The sequence below is a fragment of the Globicephala melas genome, chromosome 2 (assembly GCF_963455315.2).
Source record: "Globicephala melas chromosome 2, mGloMel1.2, whole genome shotgun sequence".
NCBI lineage: Eukaryota > Metazoa > Chordata > Mammalia > Artiodactyla > Delphinidae > Globicephala > Globicephala melas.
This window is the reverse complement of record NC_083315.2, coordinates 34,693,550-34,710,179: the sequence shown is the minus strand read 5'-3', so window position 1 is coordinate 34,710,179 and position 16,630 is coordinate 34,693,550. Positions and strand designations below refer to the sequence as shown.

At 41.0% G+C, this 16,630-nt stretch overlaps 1 protein-coding gene across 5 annotated transcripts in view; it reads left to right on the top strand.

Moving 5' to 3' along the window:
• ADAMTSL3 (ADAMTS like 3) overlaps positions 1 to 16,630 on the top strand; it is a 366,800-nt gene that overhangs the window by 230,317 nt on the left and 119,853 nt on the right. For all 5 annotated transcript variants that reach the window (XM_060293778.1, XM_060293777.1, XM_060293779.1 and 2 more), the window contains one exon: positions 11,311 to 11,600. In XM_060293778.1, coding sequence (XP_060149761.1) covers positions 11,311 to 11,600 — 290 coding nt within the window. The remainder of the gene's footprint in view (positions 1 to 11,310; positions 11,601 to 16,630) is intronic.

Sequence of the window (16,630 nt, the reverse complement as noted above, 5' to 3'; positions counted from 1 at the left end):
TAAGGTAATTATCGACATGTATGTTCTCATTACCTTTTTCTTAATTTTTGGGGTTTGTTATTTTAGGTCTTTTCCTTCTCTTGTGTCTCCTGCCTAGAGAAGTTCCTTTAGCATTTGTTGTAAAGCTGGTTCAGTGGTGCTGAATTCTCTTAGCTTTTGCTTGTCTGTAAAGCTTTTGATTTCTCTGTCAAATCTGAATGAGATCCTTGCTGGGTAGAGTAATCTTGGTTGTAGGTTTTTCTCTTTCATCACTTTAAATATGTCCTGCCACTCCCTTCTGGCTTGCAGAGCTTCTGCTGAAAGATCAGCTGTTAACCTTATGGGGATTTCATTGTATGTTATTTGCTGTTTTTCCCTTGCTGCTTTTAATATTTTTTCTTTGTAGTTAATTTTTGATAGTTTGATTAATATGTGTCTCGGTGTGTTTCTCCTTGGATTTATCCTGTATGGGACTCTCTGTGCTTCCTGGACTTGATTACCTATTTCCTTTCCCATATTAGGGAAGTTTTCAACTATAATCTCTTCAAATATTTTCTCAGTCCCTTTCTTTTTCTCTTCTTCTTCTGGGACCCCCATAATTCGAATGTTGGTGCATTTAATGTTGTCCCAGAGGTCTCTGAGACTGTCCTCAATTTTTTTCATTTTTTTTTCTTTATTCTGCTCTGCAGTAGTTATTTCCACTATTTTATCTTCCAGGTCACTTATCCGTTCTTCTACCTCAGTTATTCTGCTCTTGATTCCTTCTAGAGAATTTTTAATTTCATTTATTGTGTTGTTTGTCATTGTTTGTTTGCTCTTTAGTTCTTCTAGGTCCTTGTTAAATGCTTCTTGTATTTTCTCCATTCTATTTCCAAGATTTTGGATCATCTTTACTATCATTACTCTGAATTTTTTTTCAGGTAGACTGCCTATTTCCTCTTCATTTGTTTGGTCTCATGGGTTTTTACCTTGCTCCTTCATCTGCTGTGTGTTTCTCTGTCTTCTCATTTTACTTAACTTACTGTGTTTGGGGTCTCCTTTTTGCAGGCTGCAAGTTCGTAGTTCCCGTTGTTTTTGGTGTCTGTCCCCAGTGGCTAAGGTTGGTTCAGTGGGTTGTGTTGGCTTCCTGGTGGACGGGACTAGTGCCTGTGCTCTGATGGATGAGGCTGGATCTCGTCTTTCTGGTGGGCAGGACTGCATCCGATGGTGTGTTTTGAGGTGTCTGTGACCTTATTTTGCTTTTAGGCAGCCTCTCTGCTAATGCGTGGGGTCGTGTTCCTGTCTTCCTAGTTCTTTGGCATGGTGTGTCCAGCACTGTAGCTTGCTGGTTGTTGAGTGAGCTGGGTCTTAGCGTTGAGATGGAGCTCTCTGGGAGAGCTTTTGCTGTTTGATATTATGTGGAGCTGGGAGGTCTCTGGTGGACCAATGTCCTGAACTTGCCTTTCCCACCTCAGAGGCACAGGCCTGAAACCCAGCCAGAGCACCAAGACCCTGTCAGCCACATGGCTCAGAAGAAAAAGGAGAAAAGAAGGAAAGAAAGAAAGAGAGAGAGAGAGAGAGAAGGAGGGAGGAGGGCGGAAAGAAGGAAAAGAAAATAAAAAGAAATAAAGCTACTAAAATAAAAAAATTAAAAGTAATAAAAAAAAGAAGAGAGCAACCAAACCAAAAAACAAATCCCCCAATGATAACAAGCTCTAAAAGCTATACTAAAAGAAAAAAAAAAAAAGGACAGACTGAACCCTGGGACAAATGGTAAAAGCAAAGCTATACAAACAAAATCACACAAAGAAGCACACACATACACACTCACAAAAAGAGAAAAAGGAAAAATATATGTATATCTATATATTAAAAATAAAGGTAGAGAGCAACCAAATCAATAAACAAATATACTAATGATAGTAAACTCTAAATACTAAAGTAAGATAAATTTAAAACCAGAAACGAGTCAGTTGCATACAGCAAACCCCATGTCTACAGTTGCTCCCAAAGTCCACCGCCTCAATTTTGGGATGATTGCTGTCTATTCAGGTATTCCAGAGCTGCAGGGTACATCAAGTTGATTGTGGAGATTTAATCCGCTGCTTCTGAGGCTGCTGGGAGAGATTTCCCTTTCTCTTCTTTGTTCCCACAGCTCCTGGGGCTCAGCTTTGGATTTGGACCCGCCTCTGCGTGTAGGTCGCCAGAGGGCGTCTGTTCCTGCCCAGACAGGGCGGGGTTAAAGGAGCAGCTGATTAGGGGGCTCTGGCTCACTCAGGCCGGGGGGAGAGGGGTATGGAATGCAGGGTGAGCCTGCGGCGGCAGAGGCTGGAGTGATGTTGCACCAGCCTGAGGCACACCCTGTGTTCTCCCGGGGAAGTTGTCCCTGGATCATGGGACCCTGGCAGTGGCGGGCTGCCCAGGCTCCCAGAAGGGGAGGTGTGGGTAGTGCCCTGTGTTTGCACACAGGCTTCTTGGTGGCTGCAGCAGCTGCCTTAGCGTCTCATGCACGTCTCTGGGGTCCGCGCTGATAGCCGCGGCTCGCGCCCATCTCTGGAGCTTGTTTAGGCAGTGCTCTGAATCTCCTCTCCTGGTGCACCCTGAAACAATGGTCTCTTGCCTCTTCAGCAGCTCCAGACTTTTTCCCAGACTCCCTCCCAGCTAGCTGTGGTGCACTAGCCCCTTCAGTCTGTGTTCACACCGCCAACCCCAGTCTTCTCCCTGGGATCTGACCTCCGAAGCTGGAGCCTCAGCTCCCAGCCCCCACCTGCCCTGGCGGGTGAGCAGACAAGCCTCTCCGGCTGGTGAGTGCTGGTCGGCACTGATCCTCTGTGCGGGAATCTCTCCCCGCTTTGCCTTCCGCACCCTTGTTGCTGCGCTCTCTTCTGTGGCTCCGAAGCTCCCCGCTCCAACACCCGCAGTGTCCGCCCGCGAAGGGGCTTCCTAGTGTGTGGAAACTTTTCCTCCTTCACAGCTCCCTCCCCAAGATGCAGGTCCCGTCCCTATTCTTCTGTCTCTGTTTTTTCTTTTTTCTTTTGCCCTACCCAGGTACGTGGGGAGTTTCTTGCCTTTTGGGAGGTCTGAGGTCTTCTGCCAGCGTTCAGTAGGTGTTCTGTAGGAGTTGTTCCACGTGTAGATGTATTTCTGGTGTATCTGTGGGGAGGAGGGTGATCTCCATGTCTTACTCCTCCACCATGCTGAAGGTCTCCCCCCCACTTGGTTTTTAAGAAGGTTTTTTTTTTCCCTTGCTATAGAAAATTTCAAGGCTGTATAAATGAGGTGAGAAGAGTGTAACGAACCCCCATGTGTCCATCACCCACCTGCAACAGTTATCAACTTGGGGCCACTCTTGCTTCATCTACACTACTACCTCCAGCCCACTGGGCCATTTTGGAAGCACACCCAGACAGCATACCATTTCATTCATAAATATTTCAGTATGTAGCTCTAAACTAGAAAGATCTTTTTTGATAACCACAATACCACTTTTTAAAGTGTGGTTCTCAAATTGCTTCCTGTAGAAGCATCTGTGGTGCTATTTAAAATGCAGATTTCTGGACCTCACCAAGTCAGACATTCTGGGAGTGAGTCCCAGTCACCAGCACTTTCTTTTTCTTTTGGCTCTGCCAGGTATTTTTTAAATGGTGGTAAAATGTACATAACCTAAAATGGACCATTTTAACCCTTTTTAAGTGTACAGTTCATTGATATTAAGTCCATTGACATTGTTGTGCAACCGTCACCACCATCCATCTCCAGAATTTCTCATCGTCACCAACCCCAACTCTGTACCCACTAAACACTGACTCCCCACCCTCCTATTCCTACCCTCAGCCCCTGGTAATCTCTGTTCTACTTCCATCTCTGTGGATTTGTCAGCAGCGTTTTTAGCAAGCACGCTGGGTGACTGGGGGTGGGGTGCATCCACATTTGGGAACCATTGGGTCAGATAGTCCTGAGGGTCCCTTTTAAGTTCTGAAAATACGGTTTGTTTTACTTAACTGGAAAAGGCCCATATCGTGTAAGCTTAGCGGGTTCCAGCCCCGTATCCATCCCCAAGCCTGCATGAACTGTCAGCCCCACCCGACTTTGCTGGTGGCTCTTCCAGTCCGTATTCACTGTGCAAAGCTGGTTCACCCTTTCCTCCTGTAGGACACTACTTCTTTCTTCCCATCATGGAAAACCGAGGCCCCAGCACCTGTTCCCGGGTCTGAGCGGCTGCCTCCCTCCACCTTCCTCCCTGTTTCCCTCTGTGGTCTCTCTGCAATTTTCCTTTATAATTCACACTGTCTGGCAGCTTCTGGCCTGTTCCTGGCTGTCTAGTGTGAAGTTTATGGTTTCCTCCTACCACTTCTGACTCTAGTCATTCCCTTGATTTCCAAACAAAACCACAACATATCTCAGCTTCCAGTTCATCCTTTTATTACCCCTGTCTCTTGTGGTTTGGGGGTGCTTGCTTGTTGACAGTGAGCTGTATTTCAGATCCCTTGAGGAAAGCCTCCCAAACCCTCCTGGAGGAGCTAAATATTTCTGCCTCTGTGGTTAACTATGGCCCGAGCTCTGAATTTACATAGAAAGTGGATGTTCAAAAGGCTTTTCTTTTTAATTAGAAAAATAAAAATTATAGCTTATAAAGCTAAGCCAGGGAACTGCAGTTTTGACCTTCTTAACTTTCAGCTGTGGAATGTGTTGACAGTTGATACGGTTCATTGTTGTTTTAAAAGTTCTTCCCTGGAGCCTTCCTAGTTTTTCTGCGGGATTCACAACACTTCCTTAGCCGTGCTGCCCTCCCTCCCATTTTTCATATATGAGAAGCAAGGATTTAGAACACTTTGCGTATTTTCTTCACTGCTATTTTAGCTTCTGCATTTGTGCTATTTGTATTTGCTAAAATCAAATTAGGTTATGTTTCAGGCAGCTGTTTTTCTCACAACAACAGCAGTAAACAACGAATATTGAGGACTTCTTTTGTGCCAGACTGTGTTCTAAGTGTTCCATGTGGATTAACTGATTTAATTCTCACAATGACCCCATAAGGAGGCATTATTATTCGCTTCATTTTAGGGATGAGGGAACAAAGGCATAGATTAAGGAACTATCCAACATTTCGGAGCTATCAAGTGGTGGATGGTGATTCTCTGGCATGTGATACTAGGAAGAGCTCCAACTTTATGTTAGGAGACCTGAATTCAAGTCTCTCCCATCCTTAGGTTGGTCTAATAGGGCAGATAGAGAAGTTAGTGATTATATTACAGTATTGTAAGGCTTAGGGGGTCAGGGATGGCTTCCTGGGAGAGGTGGTACATGAAATGATGCCCTAAGACGTACACAGATGTCAGAACAGCATGTCAGGTATCGAGGTTGCATGTTGGCCAACTGGCCTGTGGGGGCCGCACCTGGACATTGAGGTACTAAGCGTGGAGGGGGGCTGGAGGAGAAGTAGGTGGTAATGGCAGCTAGGAAAGTAAGCAAGTCTTGGAGGTCTTCCATGGTTTATAAAGGAATTTGGACTTCATCTGGAGGCCGTGAGAGCCATTTAAGGATTTTTAACAAGTGATGTAATCACAATTACATTTTTAGAGAGATCTTTCTGGATGTCTGCAGTTTGTTTCTAATTATTTACTATGATAAATAAAACTGTAGCAAATCTCAAATTGCCCATCTCTTCATCTCTAATGGTCTCCTTGGGACACATTTGCTGGGGTGGAATTTCTGGGCCAGAAGATAGGCACGTTGAAGGCATTTAATTTCTACTGTCAAATTTCCTTTTTAAAATTTAAACCAAAGATACTATAGTGTTCAGGCAGTGCTGAATCTTGTTTTGTTTTTTGTTTTTCCCCCATAGTAATTTTAAAAATGAAATTCTCATTAAATTGGAGGGGATCTTTGTGCATTTTTTTCTGGGAGATTATACAGATGGCATACTCTCTAAGACCCTCTATATTTAAGGATGCCTTTCTTATACCCTCAAATGAGCAGGAATATGAACTCTTGTTTAATAAGCTATCTTCTTTTTTTTTTTCCTTAAAACTGTGGACATACGGCTCTGGATATTGAAAAGGAAACATTTGCGCCTAAACTGTCCTTCCTCCTTGTGTTCTGAACCATTTTTTTTTTTTCTGCTTAGATATAAGATTTTCCCCATATACTTAAAATTAGAGGATTTTTCTAGAATAAGTCCAGGTTCTATTTTCTTTTCAATAATTTTGGTAAACAGTGAGGGCTTTTAAGACATAGATTCAAATCTTTCTTGGGTGCATGAAAGTTTTCTTCTGTTGTATTTGTGCCTCTTTTCTGTTATTTTTCTTATTTATTCTAAAGGTTCACCAACTGTCTGTATTGCATCTCTTCTCTATTTTTAACATGTGATATTTTCCCCCACCTCTTTGTCTTTTTTCCTCCATGTTTTGGAAGCACACCTCCCCTTGAAACAAAAGCACTTGCCCTCCTCCTCATTGAATGTATTTCCTCCTATTCATTTGGATTTTCTTCTGTCATAGAGCAAACTTTGCATTATTTTTGTATTTTTCAGTCTTTTCTCAACCAAGCCAGAGGTTTTTTTCCCAGCCATGTTTTGACTCCTTAACCCCATCATTTATCTTTTGTTTTGTAGAATGCTTCCTTGAATTTTATTGTCATTAAATTTTAAGGAGATGCTATACATTTCCTTCTGTTTCTGATAATATTTTCCCCAAAATATGCTTTTCTTTCACTAATACAGTTTACATTCTTCTTTTAGAGCGAAGGATTATTTTATCAAGTGGGTATTGGTGTTTGTTTATTCATTTTTGAAATAAGAAAAGTAAATGCCCCCAAATAGTATTGTTGAATTTTCCTGGCATCCTTTTATTGTCATCTTGGATGATCTTAAAATGCATCTCTCACCTATGATCTCTCACTGCTGAGGCAGGGTAAGATAACGCCAGTAGCTACTTTGTAATCTTTGACAAATTACCCTCAGTTTCCTCATCTGTAAAATGGGAATAATAACAATACTTCCTGATGGGGTTGTTGTTATGAGTAAATGATAAAATATATGTGAAGTACATAGAACAGTATCTCACATGAATAATAATGCAATTAATGTTAGTTGTCATTTTTTATTGTGTTGTAATTATTGAACTTTTCACTCTGACATCTCATTTAATCCTTACCTAACCCCATTAGGTTGGTACCATTACTGTTCCTATTTTACAGAAAATTATGGCCTTTGTATTTGAGTAACAATTTGACTGGACATAATATTCTTGGGACCCAGATTCTCTCTCTCAAAGCTTTTGCTCCATCCTTTTCTGGTTTTGAATGTTGTGAGTCTGAAGTCCACCTGACTTTTTATTCTTATAAGGGACTTTTTTTGTAATGCTTATACAATTCTTTCTTCATCCTCAAAGTTTTACTTTTTTAAGCCAGGTATATTCATCTACACAAACATAGTGCTTTAAGACAACACAAATTTATTATCTCACAGTTCTGTAGGTCAGAAACCCATTGGATTCAACTGGTTTCTCTGGATCCCACTAGGCTAAAATCAAGACGTCTGTCAGCCTGAACGCTTCTCCGAAGGCCCTAGGGTGGAATCCACTCCCAGGCTCCTTCAGGGAGTTGGCAGAATTCGGGCGCATGCAGTTGCAGAGCTGAAATCTCCATTTCCTTGCTGGCTGTTGGCCAGGAGTTGTTCTCAACTTCTGGAGGCCTCCTACATTCCTCAGCTCCTGGCCTCTTCCATCTTGGAACCAGGAACAGCGGGCTGAGTACCTCTCATGCTTTGAATCTCTCTTGCCTCTTGTTCTGCTGCATCTCTCTAACTCCAGCCAGAGAATTTTTTCTGTTTTTAAGGACTCATATGATTAGATTAGGCCCACTAGGATAATCTCCCTATCTTGAGGTCATAACCTTAATCACATCTGCAAAATCCCTTTTGCAATGTAAGGTAACATATTCATAAATTCTAGGAATTAGGGTGTGGACATCTCTGGGGGGGGGCATTATTCTGCTGAAAGCTCTAGGTTTTTATGTGAATCATTTTTTCATCACTTTTTCCTGGAAGACAGCGTACCTTTCCAAGCTGTATTTTAGGCACATTTTTCGCATATTTTATTTGTGAACACTTTTTTTCTGTTTCATGTGTTGAAACCTCTACTTGAAGAATCCAGTTGTCTTCAATATTGGATTATTTAGGTTCTCTCTCATTTTATCTCTAAAAACTGCATTAAAAATCAATTTTAGAGAGGTATAATTTACATACAAAAACTGTCTATTCAAAGTGATGAGTTTTAACAGATGTACACAACCATAAAACCCCAGCCCCATTCATGATACAAAACATTCCCATCACCCCAAAAGCTTCCTTTGCAGCCCATCCCTCCTTTCACCCCTCTAATTGCTTTAAAAGCTTCTCTTTCTCTCTCTGTCAACACTGCATTCACTTCCAAGTCTTGCTTCTATGTCATTAATTTGATTTTCAGCTATATTTCTTCTGTTTTTCTTCTTAGTTCTGAATTATTTGTTAGTTTCTAATAATGTTATGTTTCATAGTTTGTTTCTTCAGCTCTATAGTTTATCATTTTATTCTGTTGTTCTGTCATCTTGTGTCTAAGCTCTCATGTTAGTGAATTGCTCTTCTTTTAAGTTCTTCTGTTGTGCAAAGACATAGGGAACATGCTCTGTTTCTCTGGTTTTGTTGTGCCCAGACATTGCTCTTCAAATGCTTGTGTGCAACTGCGCTCCATTCTTTTCTTTAAAAAAAATTACTGTGGGAGAGAAACAAAAACAAAACAAGATTCAGAACTGCATGAACACTATACTGTCTTTCCTTTAAATAAAAAATAATACATAGAAGAAGATCATGCTAGAAGATGCATACATTTTGGAGTTGCTGTGGCTCCCCACATCACCTCCCCCAAATCATTCATGGCTAATTTGGACAGCTCTGACATTTGTTTTTTAAGAGGACCCTTAAAAGGATCTTTGAAAACCAACTTGAGGAAATTCCCAGGTGGTACAGTGGTTAGGACTCTGTGCTTTCACTTTTGAGGGCCTGGGTTCTATCCCTGGTCTGGGAACTAAGATCCCACCATCCCCCCAATTTTTTTTAATTAAAAAATTGAACAGAAAAACAACTTGAAAGATCCAGGACACCTAGAAAAACATCAAGTGTAACCATCATTTGCCCTGTTGGGAATTGAGGTGAGCCTTCCTCTCAGGATTCTGAATCTACAAGACACAGGAGTCCAGTCTGAATGAAAAAAATCTACTTCCCATTAAAACGTAATCCCAAATTTTAAGTTTTTATTACAAAGGCAAAAAGAGAAAAATATTAATGATCATAGAAGTACCGTATTCATATGGTTAGAAAGTTCAGACATTTTAAAGCTGCAAAACAAAAAGTAAAAGCCTCCCTTTACACACTCCAGTTCCCAACTCTTGCAATTGCTTCCTGAAAAGAGAAATTATATGTAAATCAGCATATATAGACATATAGCTATAAATATATACTATATATAGTATATACACTATATATGTGTATATATATGCCCTTTTGTGTATTTAGACAAAAGATCATAGTATATATATCCCACACTTATTTCATTTAACAGTCTTCAAGAGAAGACTATTCCTTATCAATCATATAGACTCACCTCCTTCTTTTAAATGACCTCATCTTATTACATTCTATGGATGCATCATCTTAAATTTAATCAGTCTCCTCCTTTCCAGTTCTACCGTGGGAAAGCAACAAGCAGAGAGTAAACATGCAAATATTACTCCAATACCTCTCCATCCTGAGAAGTTAAGCAAAACCTTTCATGGAAAATGAGGATTAGAGAATAGAGTTTCCCACTAACAATTTTCAACCCAGGAAACAAAAATGCGGAAAGGGAGGAGTTATTGATATTTCTTTATTGGGCTCATCTAAAGCAATGGTGTTTCAATTCTGCTGATTGGTATGTGCTATTGTGTACAACTGTAATGAAGCCTTATCTAGGGAAAGAAGCTTAAATGACTCTGAGAGACCCTTGTAACCATATCATTCTGAGATTTTAAACATTAAGCCTTGGAACTGCATTTTAAGCAAACATCTCAGCAGCATTTTCTGAAGTTAGTTAGTACAACATTATCCCATGAATAGAGGCATATATTCACTTAAGTTTAGGAAATGATGCCCATTATATTCCCCTCTTAAATATGTATGGTATGCATTCATATCATAGTTTTTGGAAAAGTTTTGCAGTCAATAAACCTATTCAACCTTATTGAAAGCAAAGTTTCCCAGACTTATTCTATTACCGCACTCTTTCCAGCCTATTACTTGTTAATATCTTATGATGCAAGTGTTCCTTCAGAGTATCTTTAAAATATATGTCCCTATTGAATCTATGTTTTAAATTCAGTGCAGGAATCAGTAAACATTTTATGTAAAGAGCCAGATAATAACTCTTTTAGGTTTTGCAGACCAAACAGTCTATATTGCAAACACTCAGCTCTGCTGTGTAACACAAAAGCAGCCGTAAACAGTGGGTGAACAAGTGATCGTGGCTGTATTCAGTAAATCTTTAATTATGGACCCACATTGAATTTTATGTCATTTTCACATGACACAAAATATTATCCTTCTTTTTTTTCCCCCCAGCCATTGAAAACTATAAAAATCATTCTTAACAGGTAGGCTGGATTTGACCTTTGTAGGCCTTTGGTCTACAGACCAAAGGGGTGACACCCTGTGATTTAGTGGATAATGATTCAGGATAAGAAATAAATGCTTTATTCAGTCAGATTGGGCAACACCTGGGATATTTTCAAGAAGATTCAGAAGTTTTGTGTATTTATATATTAAATAGAAAAGAATATTAAAGCTTCATCCACTCTTCAGAAGGCATTTGTTATCCTACAGTTTAGCTCCTAAATATCGAGACATTTTAATAAAACTCTGCCTGTTAAGAAAGGGTAAGCTCAATAAAGATTTCTTGAATAAATACTGGTGAACATCTCCATACTATAAAAGAAATCAGAGTAGAAATGATCTCTAGACAATGGTTTATTTATTACCAGATCTTAAAGAAAACCTTTTAGTGATGATCTGCAAAGGTCAGAGCACAGAATTTGAATTATAAAATGGGTACAAAAGTTCAGTGTATCTCTGGTACAAATTTCTTTCCATGGCTGACGGGGTTGGAACATTTGTCAGCGACACCTTTTTGAGCACCAACAAAAGGACAGCATTCCAAATATATTGAATTTCCTCTGGATGAAGTTACTTTTTTCCTTCATACGATGCTTGTCGCTCCTTTTGTGGCCTCTCTTGAATGACTGCCCATGTCCTCCCCCCACCCGGGGCTCCCCCGTTTCACGCAGGTTCATTCCAGAGCCCTGGTCCGCCTGCAGCACCACGTGTGGGCCGGGCGTTCAGGTGCGAGAGGTGAAGTGCCGCGTGCTCCTGACGTTCACGCAGACGGAGACCGAGCTACCCGAGGAAGAGTGTGAAGGCCCCCGGCTGCCCACCGAGCGGCCCTGCCACCTGGAACCCTGTGATGAGAGCCCCACCTCCCGTGAGCTGGCCACCTCCCAGCAGGAGCAGGACAGTGAGATGACTTACGACTGGGAGTATGCTGGCTTCACCCCTTGCACCGCCACGTGTTTGGGAGGTATGTGATTTTTCTGTTTAAGGGACGGTTAGGTCTTGCATTGCGGATGGTTTGAGAAATCACTAAATCGGGTAGGCCAAATATGCAGATTAGCAGAAGTCAAAAGGAGGTTAAGGTTGAATAATTGACAACTATGCCTTTTCTTTCTTTCAGTTTTCATCGTGATTATTCTAGAAAGATAAAGGACTAGTGGCACTGTAGCCTGTGCTCCTTGGCCTAAGCATCCGCCTAACTGAGATGGAACGAGAGGTCACTGATTAATAGAGAATAAATAGGAAAATGCAGAAATGATTAGTTAAGGCAATCTTGTGCATAAAACAGAATTACAGATTGAGGCAGCCTGGGATTGCCCTATCTGATGCAACTCTTGGTCAGAAGCCATCCTTAGAAAATATTTAGGTCCATACCTGCACATTGGACCAGAAACCAGTGCAGAGCACACTGGTCACCATGATTTATGTGTGTACGTGTGGGGTAACATGCATAGCCAGGGGACCCTGTTAGGATTAGGAAGTGGTAATATAGTCAGGGGACCCCACTGGGGTGGAAGTTGGCCCCAAGGTGCTTTAAGCATTCCAGGATCCAAAAGGAAGTGGATGAGCAGGGCGTGGGAGTCCGGATAGTCATTCTCTCTCTGTTGGAAGGAAAAAGACAGAAATAATCAATGGGAAACCTAGATCCTCTACTAACATGAAGGAGACTCATCTCATCAGGAATCCAGGCCCCTGACATCCTATCACTGACTCTTGACTGTGCCTTCCTGCCAGCTGTCATGGCTAAAGTTGGGGGCTAGAAATGCTCTGACTTCAGTCCCAGCCAACGGTGGAAAAGATAAGGAAGCTATTGCCTTAGGAGGCAGTTGGCTCAAGAGCAGGCTCCACTCCTCCTGGCGGCCCCGCGCCCACTAGGAGCTCCCGATCGGGTCTTAGAGCTCATGGACCAGTCATTGTGCCCAAGCCTCTCCTCTTTTGCCCCTCAGGCTCTTGAGGACATTCTCAATCCTTGCCATCCAATCACTGTGACTTCATGGTATCTGTCTTTCTCCTTTCTTGTCTAATCAACCTGTAAACCCACCTATCCTAGACACCAGCCTGTCAATAGACCCAGATGAGGTGGTGTGTGCTTTACCCCCAGGTTTCAGCTAAGCTACTGCCTTTCGCCTGGAGGTACACATGTGCAAGTTAGGAGAAGAACCCTTATCTGCCTCCAGATTCTCTCTATCTCTTACTTGCTTCTCCATGGTTCCTAGAAGCCCATCCCAACTAGCCAGGAACTTAGCCTGGTTCACCCTAAGTGTCTGCTGTGTCTCTTCCCTTCCGGGCACGTAAGTCTCAGTTACCTGCACACTGCCACATGTCTGCCGTTGCCCCAAAACCTAACTACTGCTCCCTCTGGGTTCAGGGTCCTGGCCACGTCTTTTGTTGTATCTTGGAAACCTTAAGACTGATATGCCCTTGGCAATCTGGGAGCTAGTACTTTCTTGATGAATCTGAGGAAACCCTCTAGAGATAGTCACTGGGATGCAAAAATGTTCTCCTATTCAATTGCAATTATAGATGTCTGGAACTTTCTACTACATGACTACAAAACGCAGCTGTCTCTACCACTTCTGAGCCACTACATTGCTGTATTTTCACCAGAGACTTGGAGCTTTGTCTTGCAGTATGAGAGCAGAAATAAGCCCTGCTATTGCTTGCATCCCCCAAAACTACTGTGTTAATCTCAGGCTTTTTAAATACTGCCATTGATAGAATTACTGTTGCATCTAGTACTCTGTTATCCTTGACTTCAGTTCTTTTCCTGACCGGGAAGGCCCTCTCCAGATGGGAAAATATGGCTTGTTGGGTCCTTGGAACTCAGCAGGCTACTAGGAGTTGCCCAAGGAAAATTGACCAGGTAAATTCTGATTCAGCTGGGAGAGTCTATTAGACCTCATTTTTGGAGCCTGGTGCCAAAATGTTAGGATCTGCGGTGTTCCCAGTGTCCACTAAGACATCCCTAGTTTCCACCTCCAGGATGCCTGGATCCCCCTGGAATGATTTTCTGTTTTTTGGGTAACAACTTTATTAAGCTATTAATTCACATACCATACGATTTATATGTTTAAAGTATACAATTTGGTGTCTTTAAGTATATTCGCCAACTTGTGCAGCCATCATCACGATCAGTTTTAGAAAGAACACTTTCCCCCCAAAAGAACCCTGTATCCTTAAGAAATCACTCCCCATTTTCCCTCAATCCCCCATTTCCCTGCTAGCAGCAGCCTCTGGCAACTACTAATCTACTTTCTATTTATTCTGGACATTTCATATAAATGGAATCACACAATAAGTGATCTTCTGTGACCCCTTTCTTTAACTTAGTGTGTTTTCAATGTTCATCCATGTTGTAGCATAAGTCAGTACTTCATTTGTTTTTAGGACTGAATACTATTCCATTGTATGGCTGTATCACATTTCACCATTCACCAGTTAGAATTTGGATTATTCGCATGTCTTTGGTATTATGAAAAATACTGCTCTGAACATTCATGTTCACATTTTTGTATGGACATATGTCTTCATTTCTCTTGAGTATATACTTAGGAGTAATAGCATGACCAGGATCTGTTTCAAACATAAAAGTTTTTGTGAAACTTGACTAATGCAGTTTATCCTTATGGGCACTGTGGACCTTTTGGCCTATTGTGAGGAGAAAAATGCCTTGTTCATGTTAGAAATACATTTCAGTATTCAGATGGTTGATGGGAAGGTGTCCATTTATTTCTGACATCCTCTTGTGTATCTGGAATGCATTTTACATATTTTAATAGCCCTCAACTTGGTAATCTTTCAACTTTCAGTTAAACAGGATTTAGCCTTGTGAGGGTGCCTTGAGCTGTGTAATTAAGAATTAGATCATTAAGATGAACCTTGGATACCCACTAACCCAAATTTTACAGTTGGGGAAGCTGAGGATCAGAGGGCATCACACAGTCCAAAACAGAAAACGAACAGCTTAATTGTTGTTCTTTAGAGAGGGTTGATTGAACTGTCAGCGCTTATAATAAGCTTCTTAACTTTGTAAAAAGTAACGTTTTTAATTTCTTGGGTTCAAGCTTAAAATTTCCTTTTAAATACATAACTAAATTCTATAAAAACTGGAAAGCTTGGAGGATTATAAAATCCTCTGTAAATGCAGGAAACCAGACACCTGCTCTGTGCTAGACTCCATGCTCTGCACTTGCTTCTGGGCTCAGGATCAGGGTACAAAATGAAGACATAGTCCTTGTCCTGATGGAGTGCAGCTTTCGGTTATTTCGGCTTTACTGTCTCTACTCCATTACTTATAGGCGGTGATACTTGCCTCTCTGTGATCCATTTTAATGTGGTTTTAGAGGCTTGGCCTCTACAAGTCCACTTACGTGTGGTTTTGAATGTGGGTTTTTAACCCTCACCCTGGATAATAGGCAGGGTAAGTCTGCAGTGACTGAAAACCACAGGAAAGTAGAACTTCCACAGGCATATAGTTATTTCTTCAACATTCCTGTTTCTGTAGAAAAATAAGATATGCAAATTATAGATTTCCAAAAAGATAAACTTTCGGTCACATCTTTTTTTTTCGGGGGGATACGCGGGCCTCTCACTGTTGCGGCCTCTCCCGCTGCGGAGCACAGCCTCCAGACGCGCAGGCTCAGTGGCCATGGCTCACGGGCCCAGCCGCTCTGCGGCATGTGGGATCTTCCCGGACCAGGGCACGAACCCGTGTCCCCAGCATTGGCAGGTGGACTCTCAACCACTGCGCCACCAGGGAAGCCCACAGTCACATCTTGATATTGTGTATTTGTATATTCTAACTTGCCTTCACATCATATAGGAAATAAAAGTAAATCCGTTTGTTGTCATTACTGATGATTAAGAACGTTTTACAAATCTGCTTTCATACTGGAGTGGCAACAGAGAATTCTTTTTCAATTCCCAAAAGTATGAAGCATGCAGACGTATTCAATTTCCATCTTCCAGAGTGTGTGTGTGTATGTATGTATGTATACAGCATTGTGTTGTGTGTGTATTTGTATGTGTGTGTGTATATGTGTGCGTGTGTACATACATGTACATTCTAGAAGTTATGCTTACCTTTTTAATACCCTCTGGTAAGGTTTTGTAATTTACTACCTCATAAACATTCCTCACTAAAGTTTTCTTTGGTATCTTATATTATTTGTTGCATTTATGACCTTTCATTTTCACCCTTGTATTTTCTAAAAGCACAGGCTAGTAGCATACACATGGACTTTGAGGCCTGGCCCCATTTTTGAACCCTAGTTCTTCCACTCCCTTTGGGCTAGTTATTTAAGTTTGTAGAGGTTTATTTTTGTAAAATGAGAAGAGCCATATCTACCTTATTAGGATTAATGAAAGGATTAACTGTTATTCTTTTTTTTTTTAAACATCTTTATTGGACTATAACTGCTTTACAATGGTGTGTTAGTTTCTGCTTTATAACAAAGTAAATCAGTTATACATATACATATATCCCCATATATTACTCAGCCATAAAAAGAAACGAAATTAACTGTGATTCTTAAACAAGGTTATGTTGGAGAGGTGTTTAATCACAGTGCCTGACACATGGTATACGATAAATGTTGGTGGGATGATTGGTTTATAATATAATAATAATAGGTTATTCATCTTATATTAGAATACTGTTTTTTTCCCCTTTTTAAAAAAAATCTGACTAAACTGCTGAAGCCCTTAATGCATCTAACAGTTTCCGAGTGCATTCTTTTGAATTCTTCAAGTAAATAATCATCTGCAATTAATGATGATTTTTCTCTTTCTATTTCCAATAGTTATTTATCTTGTTTATGTTTTATATCTTACTGCATTGTCCAGAATTTCAAAAACGATAGTAAATAATGTGGATAATGCTAACTTTGCCTTGGTCTTGACATTAGTGGGAATCTCTCTATTGTTTCATTCAAAAACAACAGCTTATAAATGTTTAGTGCACGTTTCTTTGTGCCAAGCACTTGGCTAGGTGATATG